The 14,634-nt window shown below is 62.0% G+C and overlaps 5 protein-coding genes across 5 annotated transcripts; all 5 read right to left on the minus strand.

The window, feature by feature from the left end:
• Positions 1-407: 407 nt before the first annotated feature.
• On the minus strand, positions 408-2,582 carry LSCM1_04357 (uncharacterized protein; the record flags this gene model as incomplete). The annotated part of the gene is made up of 1 exon (XM_067321866.1): positions 408-2,582. One exon carries the CDS (start codon positions 2,580-2,582, stop codon positions 408-410), a length of 2,175 nt encoding a protein of 724 aa, XP_067176961.1.
• Positions 2,583-3,541: 959 nt separating this feature from the next.
• Positions 3,542-6,103, minus strand: LSCM1_04358 (uncharacterized protein; the record flags this gene model as incomplete). Its single annotated transcript, XM_067321867.1, has 1 exon — positions 3,542-6,103. One exon carries the CDS (start codon positions 6,101-6,103, stop codon positions 3,542-3,544), a length of 2,562 nt encoding a protein of 853 aa, XP_067176962.1.
• Positions 6,104-7,421: 1,318 nt separating this feature from the next.
• Positions 7,422-8,252, minus strand: LSCM1_04359 (uncharacterized protein; the record flags this gene model as incomplete). Its single annotated transcript, XM_067321868.1, has 1 exon — positions 7,422-8,252. One exon carries the CDS (start codon positions 8,250-8,252, stop codon positions 7,422-7,424), a length of 831 nt encoding a protein of 276 aa, XP_067176963.1.
• A 2,871-nt stretch (positions 8,253-11,123) lies between these two features.
• Positions 11,124-11,777, minus strand: LSCM1_04360 (uncharacterized protein; the record flags this gene model as incomplete). The annotated part of the gene is made up of 1 exon (XM_067321869.1): positions 11,124-11,777. The coding sequence occupies one exon, from the start codon at positions 11,775-11,777 to the stop codon at positions 11,124-11,126; it is 654 nt and encodes a 217-aa protein (XP_067176964.1).
• Positions 11,778-13,219: 1,442 nt separating this feature from the next.
• Positions 13,220-14,341, minus strand: LSCM1_04361 (uncharacterized protein; the record flags this gene model as incomplete). Its single annotated transcript, XM_067321870.1, has 1 exon — positions 13,220-14,341. One exon carries the CDS (start codon positions 14,339-14,341, stop codon positions 13,220-13,222), a length of 1,122 nt encoding a protein of 373 aa, XP_067176965.1.
• Between the last annotated feature and the right edge of the window lie 293 nt (positions 14,342-14,634).

Below are 14,634 nucleotides of genomic sequence, written 5' to 3' on the forward strand. Positions count from 1 at the left end.
TCTTTCGTTGGACACGTGCGTGCCGATGTGCACCGGCGTAAAAAAAAAACGGAGGCGTGTTACTTGAGCGCGAAGAAGGTCGACGGCGAGGAAAGAATCCACGCGCCGCGGGTGGGCATGTCCCACGACTCTTCCCCTCCCCGCCCCCGCACCCACCCTCGCATCCTTCCGCCCCGTCCTCTGCCGCGCAACAGCTGCCGAAACGTCTGCATCTGCTCTCCCTCTCTCCGCCGCTTCACCATCATTGTCGGGAGACACACCAACACGAGCACAGATCGAAGTGGAAGGAAAGAGAAAACACGAATGGGCAAAGGGCGGCAAGAGCCGCCGCGAATGCCCCCCCCTCCCTTCATGCGGCGACACCTTTCGCGCCTCACTTGCTCCCCTCTTCCCTCACCCTGGTCGCGCTAGCGCTTGCGGTTTCCCGTGCGCTCCAGAGCAGCGGAGGAGGCGCCGGCGACGCCCACCTCCTCGAGGACGGCAGCAATGCGATCCACTCGTGCCTCCACCTCGGCGAGGTCGAAGGTGGCGTCTGTGGGCAGCTGAATCGACGCGGCAGCGTCAGCCGAGAGAGCAGGCGCGGCAGCCGGCGACGAAATCGGCCCACCTGAGCCCTTCTTCGACTTGCTGCTTCTACCGCGTGCGGGCGGGGGCGCGGCGGTGACCTCGGGAACGGCGGCTGCGGAAGGCAACTCAGGGGCAGCCGGAGGAGCGCTGCGCACCACATGGGAATTGTGCTTCAGCACATCCTCTAGCCGAAGTTGGTAGGCGCGCTCCACGCGAGTGCACTGCTCCAGCGTGAGCGCCGCAGCTCTGTTCTCAGAATCCGTCTGCATCGCAGTATCTAGCAGCAGCAGCCGCTCACTGAGCTCGTGCGCAGCGATGACGAGCAGCGGCTCCTGCCAGTCCCTTGAGAACTGTAGTACACGTTCGGCCTCGCAGGCCTCGAAGAGGCGCTGCTGCGCATTCAGCACGGCTTGCAGCGCTTCCGAGTGGAAGGCCGAGAGCGGCGGCAGGTAGACGGGACGTATATTTTCGACGGCGACGCAGATGGGTCGGTGGACGACAGGGTGCTGCGACCCGCATACCGCCGATGACTCTATCACCGTGGCTGGGGGCGCCGGCAGCTGCTCTTCCGCCATCGGCGCCAGCAGTGTGCCCCACAGCAGCTTGTGCGTCACCACAGAGCGAGTGATGTACTCGGCAACGGACGCCGCCTCTGACATCGAGAAGACGGCGCGCAGCGTGAGGCCCTTCTCCACCTCCACCTCCACATTCTGCATCACTGTCTGCTGAACCAGGGTGGGGGCTTGCTTTGCTGCCTCGAGGGCAGTCAACGTCTTCTGCGAGCTCGTCTTGTGCAGCTTCTCCGTGATCTCGCTAAGTTTCGACGGATCGGGCACCGTAACAGTGACTGGCTGATAGCAATTCACCGTCTCGATCGCACGTGCCACCGTCAGACACGTCTGCGCACACAAGACCTCCTGCAGAGCGTCCGTCACCCGCTGCTCCCATAATACGTTAGCAGCAGCATCCGTCGAGTCTACCGGAAGCCCATCCACCTTGTCAAGAACAAGGAGGCTGTCCAGCAGCACGCACTGCGTCTGCACCGTCGTGAAGCATTGATAATGTGCAAACACGAGGACATCCTCCACCCATTCTACAACGATGCTGTGGCGGAGCTCCGTGTCGGGCATGTCCATGAACATGTGGGCCCTCTTGGTTGCGGCGGTAGAAGTTCTCGCCAGAGCGGCGCCCGGTTCGGTCGCGCGTTGGCCCCTAAGGACGTTCGGGTAGCTGTGCCGCGAGAGCAGCGTGTCTACCAGGAGCGTTGGCGCCGCGATCGCTTCACTGCCGTCCTCAGTGGTCATATCTGCGTCGCCACCCGTGTCATCCCCGCCATCGACCTTGAGCTGAAGCGCAGCGGGAACGGGCCAGCCGAGCGCACGATACAGGCCGACGCGAAGAAGGAGGAGAGCCGCCGAGTCGCGCCGCGACGTGGGCGCGGCCGACAACGACCACGGAAACGACGGCGCAGCGCCGAAGAGAGAGAACGGCCGCGCCGCCTCGTCCTCTTTCGCGCTCAGATCACCGGGCAGCGTAGTACGGGTCACAGAGGCCCTTTCGGACGCCTTTCCGCTCACACGGCGCGAAGCCCTTGCCGAGGAGGTCCTACTGCCCCGGCTCGCCTCACCCGCACTTTGATGCCTGGCCCCTGCAGTCGGAGGGCTTGCATAGCTGGCGCTCGCTCGGTCAGCGCTCGTCGCATCTTTCGAAGCGCGCGGGTCTCGCCTTGGCTGTCCACGCGGTGGCGTCTGCGGCAGCTCTTCCAGGAGAAAAGCCGTGAGGCGCTCCATCGCCTCACGCTCCGTCTCCAGCCGGCACCGCACGACACACTCAGTCAGGCCGTCGCCGTACAAGCTTGTCGCCGCAGTAGAGCAGACCACAGACTTGAGCATGGAGTCGTACGCGAAGGCGGTGCACTGCCGAAGGGCCGAGACATAGGCGAGGGAGTGAAAGGACGCATCTGCTGGAGAGGCTCCCGTGATGAGAGCAGATGCGGTTGCGAGTGAAGAAAGCATGTCAAAATAATCTTGAGCACGATGAGCTGAAAGGGAGGCAGAGAGAGTAAACAAGAGATCGGTGGCAGCGGCGGACGCCCTCGTGGGGCTCCGTGCACCATTGGGGCCGAGCGAAAGCACAGAGGGCGAGTACGCCACACAACCACCGCACCGATACCCGGCGGCGGGCAAGAGGAAGTGCGTGGGTGCGCACGCATCGAGTGGAGAAGGGGGAGAGAGGGGGGCGAGAAGAAGAAGTATAAGGAGGCGGTATGCACGAAACACATATCTTCAGTCAGCGCAGCTGCACCCCCTGTGAGAACGCACGATTGCTTTTTTGTGTGTTCGAGCGATTGAGGAAGAGAGAAAGGGAGGGAGCCGGGGTCTCGTGATGGCGTGCTAGAGTGCCCCAGAGATGTCAATGCCATCTCGTCAGCTGCGCCTCCGTCAAGCCCATCGAGGGCTGTGCGAGTAGTCACGCATGCCGGTCTCCAGATAAACGAATGAGCGTTGTGCAACCTCTTCGTGTTGATGTGCGCGAGACCGTGCGTTTCGCGTGACGCGGAGATGTCACACACGCGTGGGCTTTGCCTCCCTTCATTTTGCTGGCGAGGAAGGGCGAAACAGGAAAAGGGGTGTAAGAGGAGGTCATTGAGGTGGTGAGGGTGTGACGAGGCGGGGGAGGATGCGCCGTTCAGACACGAAGGCCGCACAGGCAGTGGAAAGAGTCGCAAAGAGGATGATGCAGGTAGAAGCAGAGAGGGAGAGAGAGGGGGGGACGGCAGACAGCTGTATGCCGGCACGTAAGCGCCCACATGCGCAGGCACCAGCCGTGCGTCGCCTCGTTTCGGCACAGCGTCCATCGAGCCCGACGGCAGCCACGCACCTTCCAATGAGAGGGCGGAGCGGTCGTGGCGAATCGCCGTCAGCAGACGCAGAAGGGCTAGAAGCCTTTCCCCAGATGCCCCGCAGTGATATACTCACGGATCTTCGCTGCTCGCGTGGGGTGAAGACACAACGTGGCTCGGAGCCTCTGTGGGGCCAATGAGCGCCGGACATTCAGCCCCAGCCTCTGCGGTGTCGGCAGCGGTCCGCGCCGCCTGCGAGGCTGCGTTGATGGAAGCTGGTGCGATCGTGCGCATGGCGGCCACTTCTGCAGCGGCCGCCTCCTGCAGTGTCGTGTCACCTGGATACATAATCTTCTCAAGAAGGGCAGGGTCGAAGCTGAGGCTACACGAGGCCGCCTCGAGTTGCACGCGAATGGCCTCGTTGAACAAAGGGGCATGGCCCTTGAAGTACACAAAGCTGCGGTAGAGGGCCGCGACGGCCCGCTTCAGGTAGCCCTCCTGCTGCGCCTCCGCCTCCGCCTGCACCTCCTCCGCGGAGGCCAGCAGCTCCTGGAATAGGTGAGGGAGGAAGCTCAGATTTGTCTCCGCCCCCTGCAGCTCACGCAACCCCTGTAGAAGCTGCCAGCGCCGTTGGATGCTGGACAGACTCGACATGAGCGGGTACAACTGCTGCAGCTGGTGGAAAACAGTTTGGCAGAGAATGTGCTCGCGCGTGCTGATGTGGAAGCCGTGCTCGGCACACACCTGCAGAATATGCCGCTTCACTGTGGCGAGCGGGACGAGAGAGTCACAGGCGAAGATCGCGCGGCTGCCATTGCCGTCGTCCTGGTCGCCCTCGATGTCGACCGTCAACACCGAGCCCAGGAAGCGGCTCGTGAAGAGAAAGCGCTGGCACTCCTCTGCGGAGCGCGGAACGTCTGCCATGCCCGGCACGAGCTGCCCCAGCCACACGAGAGCATCCTGCCCTTTGAAGTCTCCAAGCACGATCAGGCGCGACATGGATTGCACCACATCTCTTGGCAGCACCGAAATATTTCCACTCGGCAAACGCTCGTACAGGGGAAGGGCGCAGAGGGGGATGTACTTGACCTGCGCTGTTCGCGGAGCCTGCGCGCTGTAGACGGTGGCGCGGAGGGTGCCGGCGACGCCCTCGTCCACATACATGTGGACCTCGAGGCGCTTGCTGCCTCGCTGCGCAGGAGTGACAGTGGCGATGGTAATCGACGACCCTACCGCCGCAGTGAAGCTCTGCGAAGACGTAGGCATCAGCGCGGCCCCGTCGGTGGCCGTCACCCGCGCCTTTACTGCAGCGCTCTCAGTGGGCGCAAAAGTCAGCGCTGCGCTGCACTCAACCAACATGCCGAGGAGCGGTGCATCGGCAGACACCACCAGCGACAGCATCGGTGACCCTTCCACTGGTGCGAGGGTGACAGACACCTTAAAGCTCGCGCTCACCGTAAGCACCGACGCCTCACCCATCTCCCGCAGCACCGGAGCCTCACTCAGCTCTCTGGTGCGCTGGGTGATGAGCACCCGCAACTGCTCGATTTCGCCTTGGGTGTCCTGCTGCTTTGCGATGAGTGCGGTCTGCCTCGCCGCAGACTCGGCTGCGGCTGCCTGGATATCCTCCTTGGGTCCGTCAGTGTCCAGGGTAAAGGCAATCACCTGGCCACTGAACGTGTGCACCAGCACGTCTGGCTGCGCCGCTGTATGTGTGATGATGCCGCCTGCGACGCTCATCACCCGCTCTCCTACACTGCCTGCCCACACCGGGGCGAGCTGCACGGCCTCCATCCCGATCGCGCTGAAGCAGTCACTCAGCTGCACAACGAAAACGCGCACGGTGCCGTCATCGTACCCTACAAGAAGCTCATCTTGCCCATCTGCGTTCACATCCGCCAAACCAAGACTAGTGATAAGACCTCCGGGGCCGTCCGGCATGTGGGCACCCACCTTGCGCAGAGCCCCGCTTTGCGTCACGGCCATGACGCCAATGGAGCCGGACTGCGTTCCGTAGAACAGCAGCCGCGGAACGCTGTGGTAGACGACGGTGGTTAGGGCAGCCTCGCAGTTGATCTCCTCTGCCAGTCTATTTTCTCGCACCAAACGCAGCACACGATCATTGCACGCCAGGCAGCACACGTAGTCGCTCAGCTGGCGTTCGCTCTCGCACGCCATGGAGCTGGGGACCACGTACGCGCACATGTCGTTCACGCGATCGGGTGACAAGAAGAAGCCGATCTCCTTTGTCTCCCTCATCGTGGTGACCATGAAGTCGCCCGCTAAGAAGATGAAGGGTGTGTCGATAGTCAGCGAGTGTACCTTCTCCGTAACATTAGTGTCCACTGTGAAGAAGGGCTTGCCCTTTCGTGAGTACGCGTGAAGGAGACTGCCCTGCATGTAGAAGAGTTGGTCCGAGAAGAGAGTGGCGGCAGTGATGGCCCTCATCTGCTTTCCGGCGCCGCCCTCACCAGTCTGCAGAGCCGTCTCTGGCGTCTCAAAGGCAACCACTGGTTCCAGTCGCCTGCCGACGGAGAAAACCTTGAATAGGCCAGTGCAGTCCCCGACGGCAACGCGTTGCTTCGACTTTCTGCTCACCGGGTAGACGAGAAGACACCCATGTGCGGCGGAAGCAGTTTCGGTGATGGCCTTGCGCTTGAAAGACAGCGCCAAAGGTGCTATCGTAGATGTCATGGTGTGTAGCTGAAGCCGCGCCCTCCTCTCCCGCACACTTTTTCGGTTACCTCCCCCGTCTCTACAGCGAAGGAAATGTGCGCGCAGAGGTGTCCCCCTCAGTGCCCCCCCCCACTGCTATGATGCTCCAGCGATGGTGTTGCCTGCCGATACGCCCTTCGCACTGCTGCGCTTGCGCGCCCGCCCTCAGATGCAAGGAGTGGGAGTGGGAGGGGGAGAGGGGGGGCGGCTCGCACGTAAGCACCAATAGGTGTCTCCCCCGGGTGATCTTGGGTTAGTGTCTATGAGTGCCGGAGGGCGGGTGTGTGTGTGTGTGTGTCTGTGTGTGTGTGTGTGTGTACACGCGTACGCGGGAGCCGCAGCAGCAAAATGAAGGGGCCCGAGAGCAAACACAGAGCAGCCACAGGTGCACCGCTGATAGCCGCACTGACCGCCGAGCGGGCGAGAGCGAAGAGCAGAGGCCCGATACCACCGTGTCATAGGCCACGCCAACGGGTGCGGTGAAGGGGAATGGGCGACGCATGTCACGCGCATGTTGAAGGGAAAAGACCCGAGAGGGAGCGGGTGGGGTGGGGGGAGGGGAGGAAAGTGACACGACAGGAGGCGCATGCGCGCATTTGCGCACACCCTCTATATGGACCTCCATCCACAGCGGCACGTCGCCTTTGCCGTACGCGCGGAGAGAGGAAGCGCCGCCGTGGGTGACATGACGGCCACCACTGCAAGAGGAGGAGGATGCTGATAGCCACGACAGCGACGCAGCACAGCGCAGAGGGCGAGGACGTCACAACAGAAGAAAATGGGGGAGAAACCCTCTGGTAAGCGGCCGAGTTGACCGGTCGCCGCGCGTCTTGGTGCCTTTCCTCCTCCTCGCCGACCAGGCTCAGAGCTGGTGGAGGAGGAGGTAGAGGGCCTGACGCCATCTGTTCGATGCATTGTACGGCACGGCGCAACATCGGCAGCCATGGCGAAGGCAGGGGCAAAGGAACGAAGAGGCGTGCGATCTGTGATGAGTGCGACGGATCTCGGGGAGAGACACGGTCGAGGCAGGACTTAAATGTGAGCACGCCAGGAAGATAGAAAGAGCGGGAGAGTCAGGTCCGGGAGGAGAGGGGGAGACACGCGACAAGAGGGAAAGACGGGGGCGACCGTGGTGATCGGCCAGGTGAGGCAGCGAAGATGTCACAGACACACTGAACGCGGCAGCCAGAGCGTTGCGGCTCTCTTGGCCTCTTTCCTCGCCCTCCCGTTCGCGCCTCCTCCTTCACCGCAAAAAAAACGCCTCCCTGTCCACGTGGCCGAGTGTCCTTGATCTTTCCTACCTGTGCGGCTCTGGTGCTGTGTGCACAACTGCATCCTTTCCAAACGTCTGCACAAGGCTGCCGCTGAACTTGAGGCCGTGCCGCCTCAGCCACTTGCCTACCGTCTCCGTCTCACTACCGAAGAAGCTCTGGTGCGCGTAGTCGCCCTCGGCCCCTGAGGTGGCCACAAAATGGCGACCTACGGAGGTCAGCACATCTTCAGGAATCACCTCGTCCTCCCGCAATCGACTCACCGCCACAAGACCCACGATGCGACCAACATGATTGACACCCAAGGTGCCATGCGTGTAGCTCCCAATGAGAAGACGCTCCGACACGTGCGGCGCCGGTACGAGGGAGGTAACGCTGCGCACGCGCAAGTTTTCACCGAGAACTGCGATGGCCGCACGCAGCTCCTCTGTCATGGCGTCGCTCAGCCGCCTGACAGCCTCCTCTGGGTGTGCGAGAACAGCACCGTTCGTGGCGTCCATGAGTTTACGCAGGTGGTCACCTGCCCGCACGCATATCCTCTGGAAGTGCTCACTTCGGGCCGCAAAGTCAGTTTCGCTGCACACGGACAGGATGGCCGCACCGCTCTGTGGTGTCGATCCGACACAGCTCACAACGAAGCCGTGCTCCGTCACGCGATCCCCCTTCTTCATCGCCCGGGCAGCGCCACGCTTGTGCAGCACCTGAATGGCCGCCTCCACGTCTCCGCCAGATTCCTTGAGAGCAGCACTGCAGTCTGATATGGGGGCCTCGGTGCGGTACCGGAGGGTCTTGACGAGCTCCACGAACGCCTTCTTGTCCACGGGTACACCAAAGCAGAGGAGAGAACGGCGCAGCATCGCTGCAAGTGCAAACGATATGTGTGCGTGTGTGTGTGTGTGTGACGAAGGGGTAAAGCAACGATGACGTTCCGCTAAGAGAGAGAGAGCGGCGCTCGAGTGCCAGCGCGTACGCGTGAAGAAGCAGTTCGCTGAGGAGGATCAAACGGGCCGTGAGGAGGAATCACCATGGGAGAAGGCAGAGAGAGGGAGACGGTGCCCCCTGCAACAAATCTGCCACGCCTCACGCCACTCCATTGGGCATGCCAGCTTACCGTTAGAGTCGCTGACTGGATCGCACAAAGCACCGCAGCGGCGCGACCACGACTTTCTTGGCGCAGATGTTGACATCCATCACAGCGGTTCGCACAGCAAGGCACACATGTGTGTGCGTGCCAGTGTGTGTGTGTGGGTGGGTGTGAAGCACACTGTGTCTCCGCCGCTCTACGCATCTGATGTGCTATTTCCCGGCGCCACCTCTGCCCTCCCTCCCACCACCACCACCGCCAACAGTTGTGGTAGGACGATGGAGAGAGGGGTGGATGAAGCCGGGAAAGCATATATATATATATACATCGAAGAAGCGCAGGGCGAGGAAGAGATGAAGGGGGAGGGCGTTCACAAAGAACAGCAGTGGGGGCAGCCAAGATGCACGTATGCCCGCCACCCCCAGCCTCTCGCGCGTCACGATCCCGCCCCCTTGTCAAGGCAGGCCATGCACAAGCGGCACTCTGTGCAACTCAAAAGTTCGGCATGTCCCGTCGCCGCTCTGCTGTCAGCTGCAGACAGCTGCACGTGAAACAAAGCGCCTGCATAGCTTCGGTCCAGCAAGGGCAATACAATGCTGAGAAGGCTGCTCCGGCTACAAGCACGAGGTCAGCAGTATCACCTCGATGCTCCTCTTTGCCGACAGCACCTACCACAGCTCCAAGTGATCACACCACTCACTGTATCTGCCGGCGACTCTAGCCTGTTGCGCTGTACCATTAACTCCGCTACCTCGTCGGTGCTTTGGGGGCGCGGGCTCACCAAGACGCCGACAGATGCTTGCTTCAGCGTGCTTGGCGACGTCGGGTCGTCGACCTCAACGCGGCAGCACGAGTGGTCCGCCTCTGTGGCCATCCACGCATCAGATTTCAGCAGCAGCAGCAGCATTGTGTCTCAGCTGCGCACAGTGAAGAGCCGGTACGGCGAGCCGCAGAGGCGCCGCGTCGCATGACCGCTGCACGCGTGGCCAGAGCCTCTGCACAGTTGTTGCTCGAGGCCACGCTAACAATCTGGGCTGCATCCGATGGAACGTTTCGCTATACAGAAGCGCGTCGTTTGGCCACACGCGCGGAGGTGCCGCTCACTCTCTGCCTGGCACCATCCAATGGGAATGCGCGCTATCACTGTTGCCACGGTCTAGCCCTCTTCGCAGAGTGGCGAGGCAGCCTGCCTGCCGCTGAACACCGCTGTGTTCATGTAGCTGTGCTACCCGTAGCCTGCCCTGGCTGCTGTCGTGGCGTAGAGCTGGCATAATTACATGTCACGCTCACAGCATGTTCCCTCGAGCCCTTTCCGCGTCCCCACAGCCAGAGCGCGCAGCCGTTGAAACGGCGCGCCGCCACCTGTGTGGTCAGGGGGGTAGGGACCGAAAGACGCATTGCACGCGCGAGGGCAGCGAGATGCCCGCCAGCTTCAGTGCCACCTACATTTCCTCCGATGCCTGCCTCTCTAGCTGCATCTGAAACTCTGGGGGCAGGTGGCACATCAGCGGCAGTCGCTTAGCCACAACACGTTTACGACGGTCGAGGTGGAGCCGGATCCGAGAGCAAAAGGGCATGGAGGTCTACCGCCCCGGCCCCCACCGTGCAGCAGCTCGGCTGGGGCGGGCTCTTCGTCCCGCCCACCCGCAACCGTCCCAGCTGTGTTTCTGTTCGATAGCAGGTCAGGCGAGAAAAAGGGACTCGCCCGCGCACCGGAGGTGGTCTGCAACTTCATCTTCAGCGAGCAACAGAGTGGCGTGCATCTTGGCGAAGAGGTACGAGGACAGCGCTATCACAGTCCTTGCGACTCCCAACACATCCACACCAGCAAAGCCGCGCGCCTAGTAGAGAGCGCGTGCAGGTGGATAGAGGCGACTCGATGCTGCAGCACCGGAAAGCCAAGCAAGGGGAGGACAGGATAAGCCGACGTCGATTCGTCCGTCATGCGTCGCGATCAGAAAGAGTCGTAGTCAGCGAGAAGACTGACCGGAGAGGTGTCAAAGCCATGAGTTCTTGGGCAGTGAGTACAACAGCTCGTCGATGAAGAACAGTCGCAGCGGCGCACCTGCCTGCAAAGCCACGGGGAACGCGCACGCATAGCGACAGTGCGTGATTAAGCGCATGAAGGTAACGAAAGGAAAGAGGGGTACCCAAGGCGAGAAGGGGAAGAGGACCACACACACACACACACGCACACCGAAAACCACGGAGCACCGCCGTACACAGCGCGGGAGAAAGATGGGGGAGCGAGTGAGCGAGAGAGAGGGCGTGCATAACAAAAGAGGGGTGTGGGGATTCTCTGAGTGGGCAAGAGGAGTGCGCGGCGTCGCGCAAATGCCCCCCGCCCCGCCCCCCCTCCCTCCCTCCCTCTCGCTGCGCTCCAGTCGCCCTGATATCATCTCTGCCTCACTCCACCGCTGTCTGCGTGTCGATGGCCCTTGTGCGAGCGTGCTTCGCGATGCCCTGCTTGTGTTTACACTTTTCTGTGTTGGCACTCCGCCACCGAACACAACGGCAACTTCGCGGCAGTGCCCAAACCCAAGTAGGGTGGATGATACATGAAATGCCGGTGGCCGCCGGACTCAATAGATGGCACCAAAGGCATGTGTGGGAGGAACGCGCACAGGGAGGCGCCAGGGGGCCACTACGAAGGAGGGCTTGCTTTGGGATCGTATTTGGCCCTAAGGAAGGCCCGCTCTGCCTCTAACGGCCCATACACCTCCTCTTGCAGCAGCGCACACCACGAACCCGTCGGGCAACCGGCTGCCAGCCATTCCTCATACAACACCGTGGGCGGTGCTAACGGCACTGCGCCGGCCCGCTCGTCGCGTTCGCCAGAAGAAGTGCACGGATTCAGGGGGGAGTGCTCTTGGTTGTCTGCTTTTCTTGACATGTGTTGTCTACGCTCCGTCTGCCACTCTGAGTAGGCGTCTCTGACGGGAGATGAGCACATTGCTGTCGAGTGGATATTCGAAGAAGAGTTGATGAGGCTGTTTGGGTCGCCGTCAGTCGCTGATTTGATACGCGAAGCACTCCTCCGTCCTCTCGGCTCACGAAGGCGATCCTCATCCATGAGTGACGACGGCTCGACCGTGTAGCGGTACAGCTGATGAGCAACGTCACGCGCCGTCATTCCGAGAAGCTGTGCCCTGCGTTGCTGCATCTCGCTCAGCAGTCGCGTGTTCAGTCGGCGGTCTTGCACATTAAAGCTCACCGGGTTGGGGACGGCAGCCTTAGCGTTGTTGCGCTTGCGCCCCTTTGGGCGCACGCCTCCCGGGGATACCGTTCGCGCCTGCATAAAGGTGAGCTCTCCCAAAGGACTGGCGGCACCCTGCAAGAGAGATGGTGGGGAGGAAGTGCAGCCAGGCAAGTCGAGTACGACGATTGGTAAGGCCCGGCAGTACAAAGGCGGGAGAGGGGGAAGAAATAGAGACGTAAGAAAGATCAGTGACGAGATGATGGCATGCGAACACCCCCCTTGAGGCCATAGTGACCGCCCTTCAGCACCTCTACGTGGCTCGCGCGAGGAACTGTGCTTCCGTCTGTCCCACACCCGTCCGTCCTCTCCCATGGGAGCACATTAGCTACACCCAACCCCCTCCCGCCCTGTCGCGCGCCCCATTGCGTGGGGTGCGAAGCACCTGCAGACACGCACGGCAGCGGTGCGCGGCCCCCGTCATGTCGGGACCGCCTCTGCCTCGAGCTCTACGCGTCCACAACTCGCAGGCCGCCTCCCCCCTGCCGCGTCCATTATGCCGGGCGCCACGTGGTGCATCCTCCTTGGAGGTGGCTCGGGCTCCACCCCGGTGGGTAGTGCGTGGAGGCCGGGCGCGGCAGGTGCGAGCCACGCTGACTCGTCGCCCATCACGTAGACGGTACAGGCGTGCTCGCTGTCGCAGGCCGCCCCGGCACAGCACTGTCCGAGACCTCGCCGACGGCATCCGCAGCGGAGAGTCGCTCTGACCCTCCCTCCCCCCTTACGTCGTAGGCTCTGGACTCTGTATCACCACTGGGGGTGGTGGCTCGGCCTGTGGCAGGGGAGGGGAGGGGGCTGCCCGGCGTCTCCGCACAGGGAGGGAGAGAGTGGGGCACGGGGCCTCTGGGAGACGGGGCGCGCGGGGAGGCGAGTCCCACCCGCCCATCCCCGTCGCTGAAGATGGGAGAGGAAGTGAGGAAGCAAACGTCCCCAGAGAGAGGGAGAGGATGGGGAGTGAGAGGAGTCGTACAGGCATGAGTGGTGATGCAGCTGTGCGCAGGCGCCACTGATGCGTGTACGGCTGGCGACCTTCATAACCAACCCGACCTAAGCCGACGGTGCATCCAACAGCGAAGGGGGAGGGAAAAGGGGGCAGGAAGCAGGGAGCGCACCGTCACAGCCGCTGCATCGCCCCCTCGCCATTCGATGGGGTCATCGATGCAATCTTGCTGCCTTCCCTCTCTCTCGCCGCAACACACACACCAAACGAGCGACAGAGAGGCAGAAACAACGGCCGGCACTCCGCGGGCACACACGTACACATATGAGCCCGGAGATTAAGGCGCTTTTATGTCGTTAATGAAACGCGTCGCGTGCATGGGAAAGCGAAGGCATAACGACTTGCGGTCACATCGCGGTCCCTCTCCTCCTCTCTCAGCGCGCACACAATGGAGCACCGACACACAAGCCAGTCCTTGGTAGCATACAGCGCCTCGAGGATCGAAAAACGGTGTGGGTGTCCGCGGCTTTCGTTTTCGCGCCGCTTACCGAGGGGAGCGCGGCGGCGACGTCATCGTCATCGGTATTGGCATGCTGGGCTGCGGCAAGCCAGGCAGTACCTTGGTGCGCGGCCGAGGCACGCGTGGCGGCGGCATGGCTGGTGGCAGTCGCTGTGCTGGCAGCGATGCTGTTACTGCCTGGCCAACCGACCAGAAGAAAGTCGATCCATCGTATGAGGTGGAGGCGAGGGCGTTCGGCGCAGCTTGCGACCACTCCAGGCCAACGACAAACTCTCGGTGGTGCTGGTAGCGGGCGGTCATGGGCTGCTGTGGCGTCGAGAGGTCCCACACGCACACGCGCATATCATAGCCGCTGGAGGCGAGCAGAGATAGGTTGTGGGTCGAGAACCTAACACGGCGACAGGCCTGCTCATGGCCAGGGAAGGAGGCCACCGGCTGGTGGGGGCGGCGAGCGTCCCAGATGCGGACGGTGCGGTCGACGCCGCCACTGGCAAAGATGTTTGGATCACGCTTGCAGAAGTCGATGGAGAGCACAATTTGATTCTGGTGTGCCATTTGTGTCAGAACGGAGCGCTGCGGGGAGCGGGTGTCCCACAGCTTCCACGAGCCGTCGCCGGAGCACGACAGGATGGAAGACGGACTGTGTCCCGTCGTGGCCACCTCGTACACCTCCTTGAAGTGCTCCTGCATCGTTACCATCGACACCTCAGGCTTCACCGCGCTGTACATCTTGATGGTGGTGTCCCAGCTGGCGGAGTAGAAGGTGTCGCGGCAGCCTGAGTTCCACGCAACGGACGATACTTCTGCCTGGTGCTCGGCGTTGTGCACAAGCGGCATGGCACCATCCCGGTTGAGACTCATCGCTACGTTGTACACCTTCACACCGTCACCGCAGGCAGTCACTACGATGTTCTGATCGACCTCGCTGAAGCACGCGTCGAAGACGCCGTCGGAGGTCCCCCAGCATCCAACGAGGGAGACTGGAGAGCCGGCCTGGAAGCCCGCGGCGGCCTCCACGATGTACACCTTCCCAGAGCCGACGATGCCAAAGTTCTGGGAGGTAGAGAGGATGAACTGCGTCGGCCTCCATGGGTTGGTGCGGATGGACTGCCCCGCAAAGCCGGGGTGCATCTGGAAGGACGGCATCGTCGGACGTTAAACAAGGCACGGAGGGAGGAGGAAGGTGCCAGTGATAATTCAGCACGACAGAAAAGCCTTTTGAAGGGAAAGGAAACAGTAGAAGATCCGTATGTGTATTTGTGTATGTGCGCACGTGTGTGTGTGTGTGTGCATGTGCACGCTGCGCTGACGCCGTGCCTGCGCAGCACGCGCAAACGGTCGAAGGAAATGTGTAACGGTCATGTACAGGAAAGTGCGGAGGAGAGAGAAACAGAAACAACGAGATGAAGAGCCATGCAAGTGGCGCACCGGGGAGAGGG

The sequence above is a fragment of the Leishmania martiniquensis genome, chromosome 29 (assembly GCF_017916325.1).
Source record: "Leishmania martiniquensis isolate LSCM1 chromosome 29, whole genome shotgun sequence".
NCBI classification, from domain to species: domain Eukaryota; phylum Euglenozoa; class Kinetoplastea; order Trypanosomatida; family Trypanosomatidae; genus Leishmania; species Leishmania martiniquensis.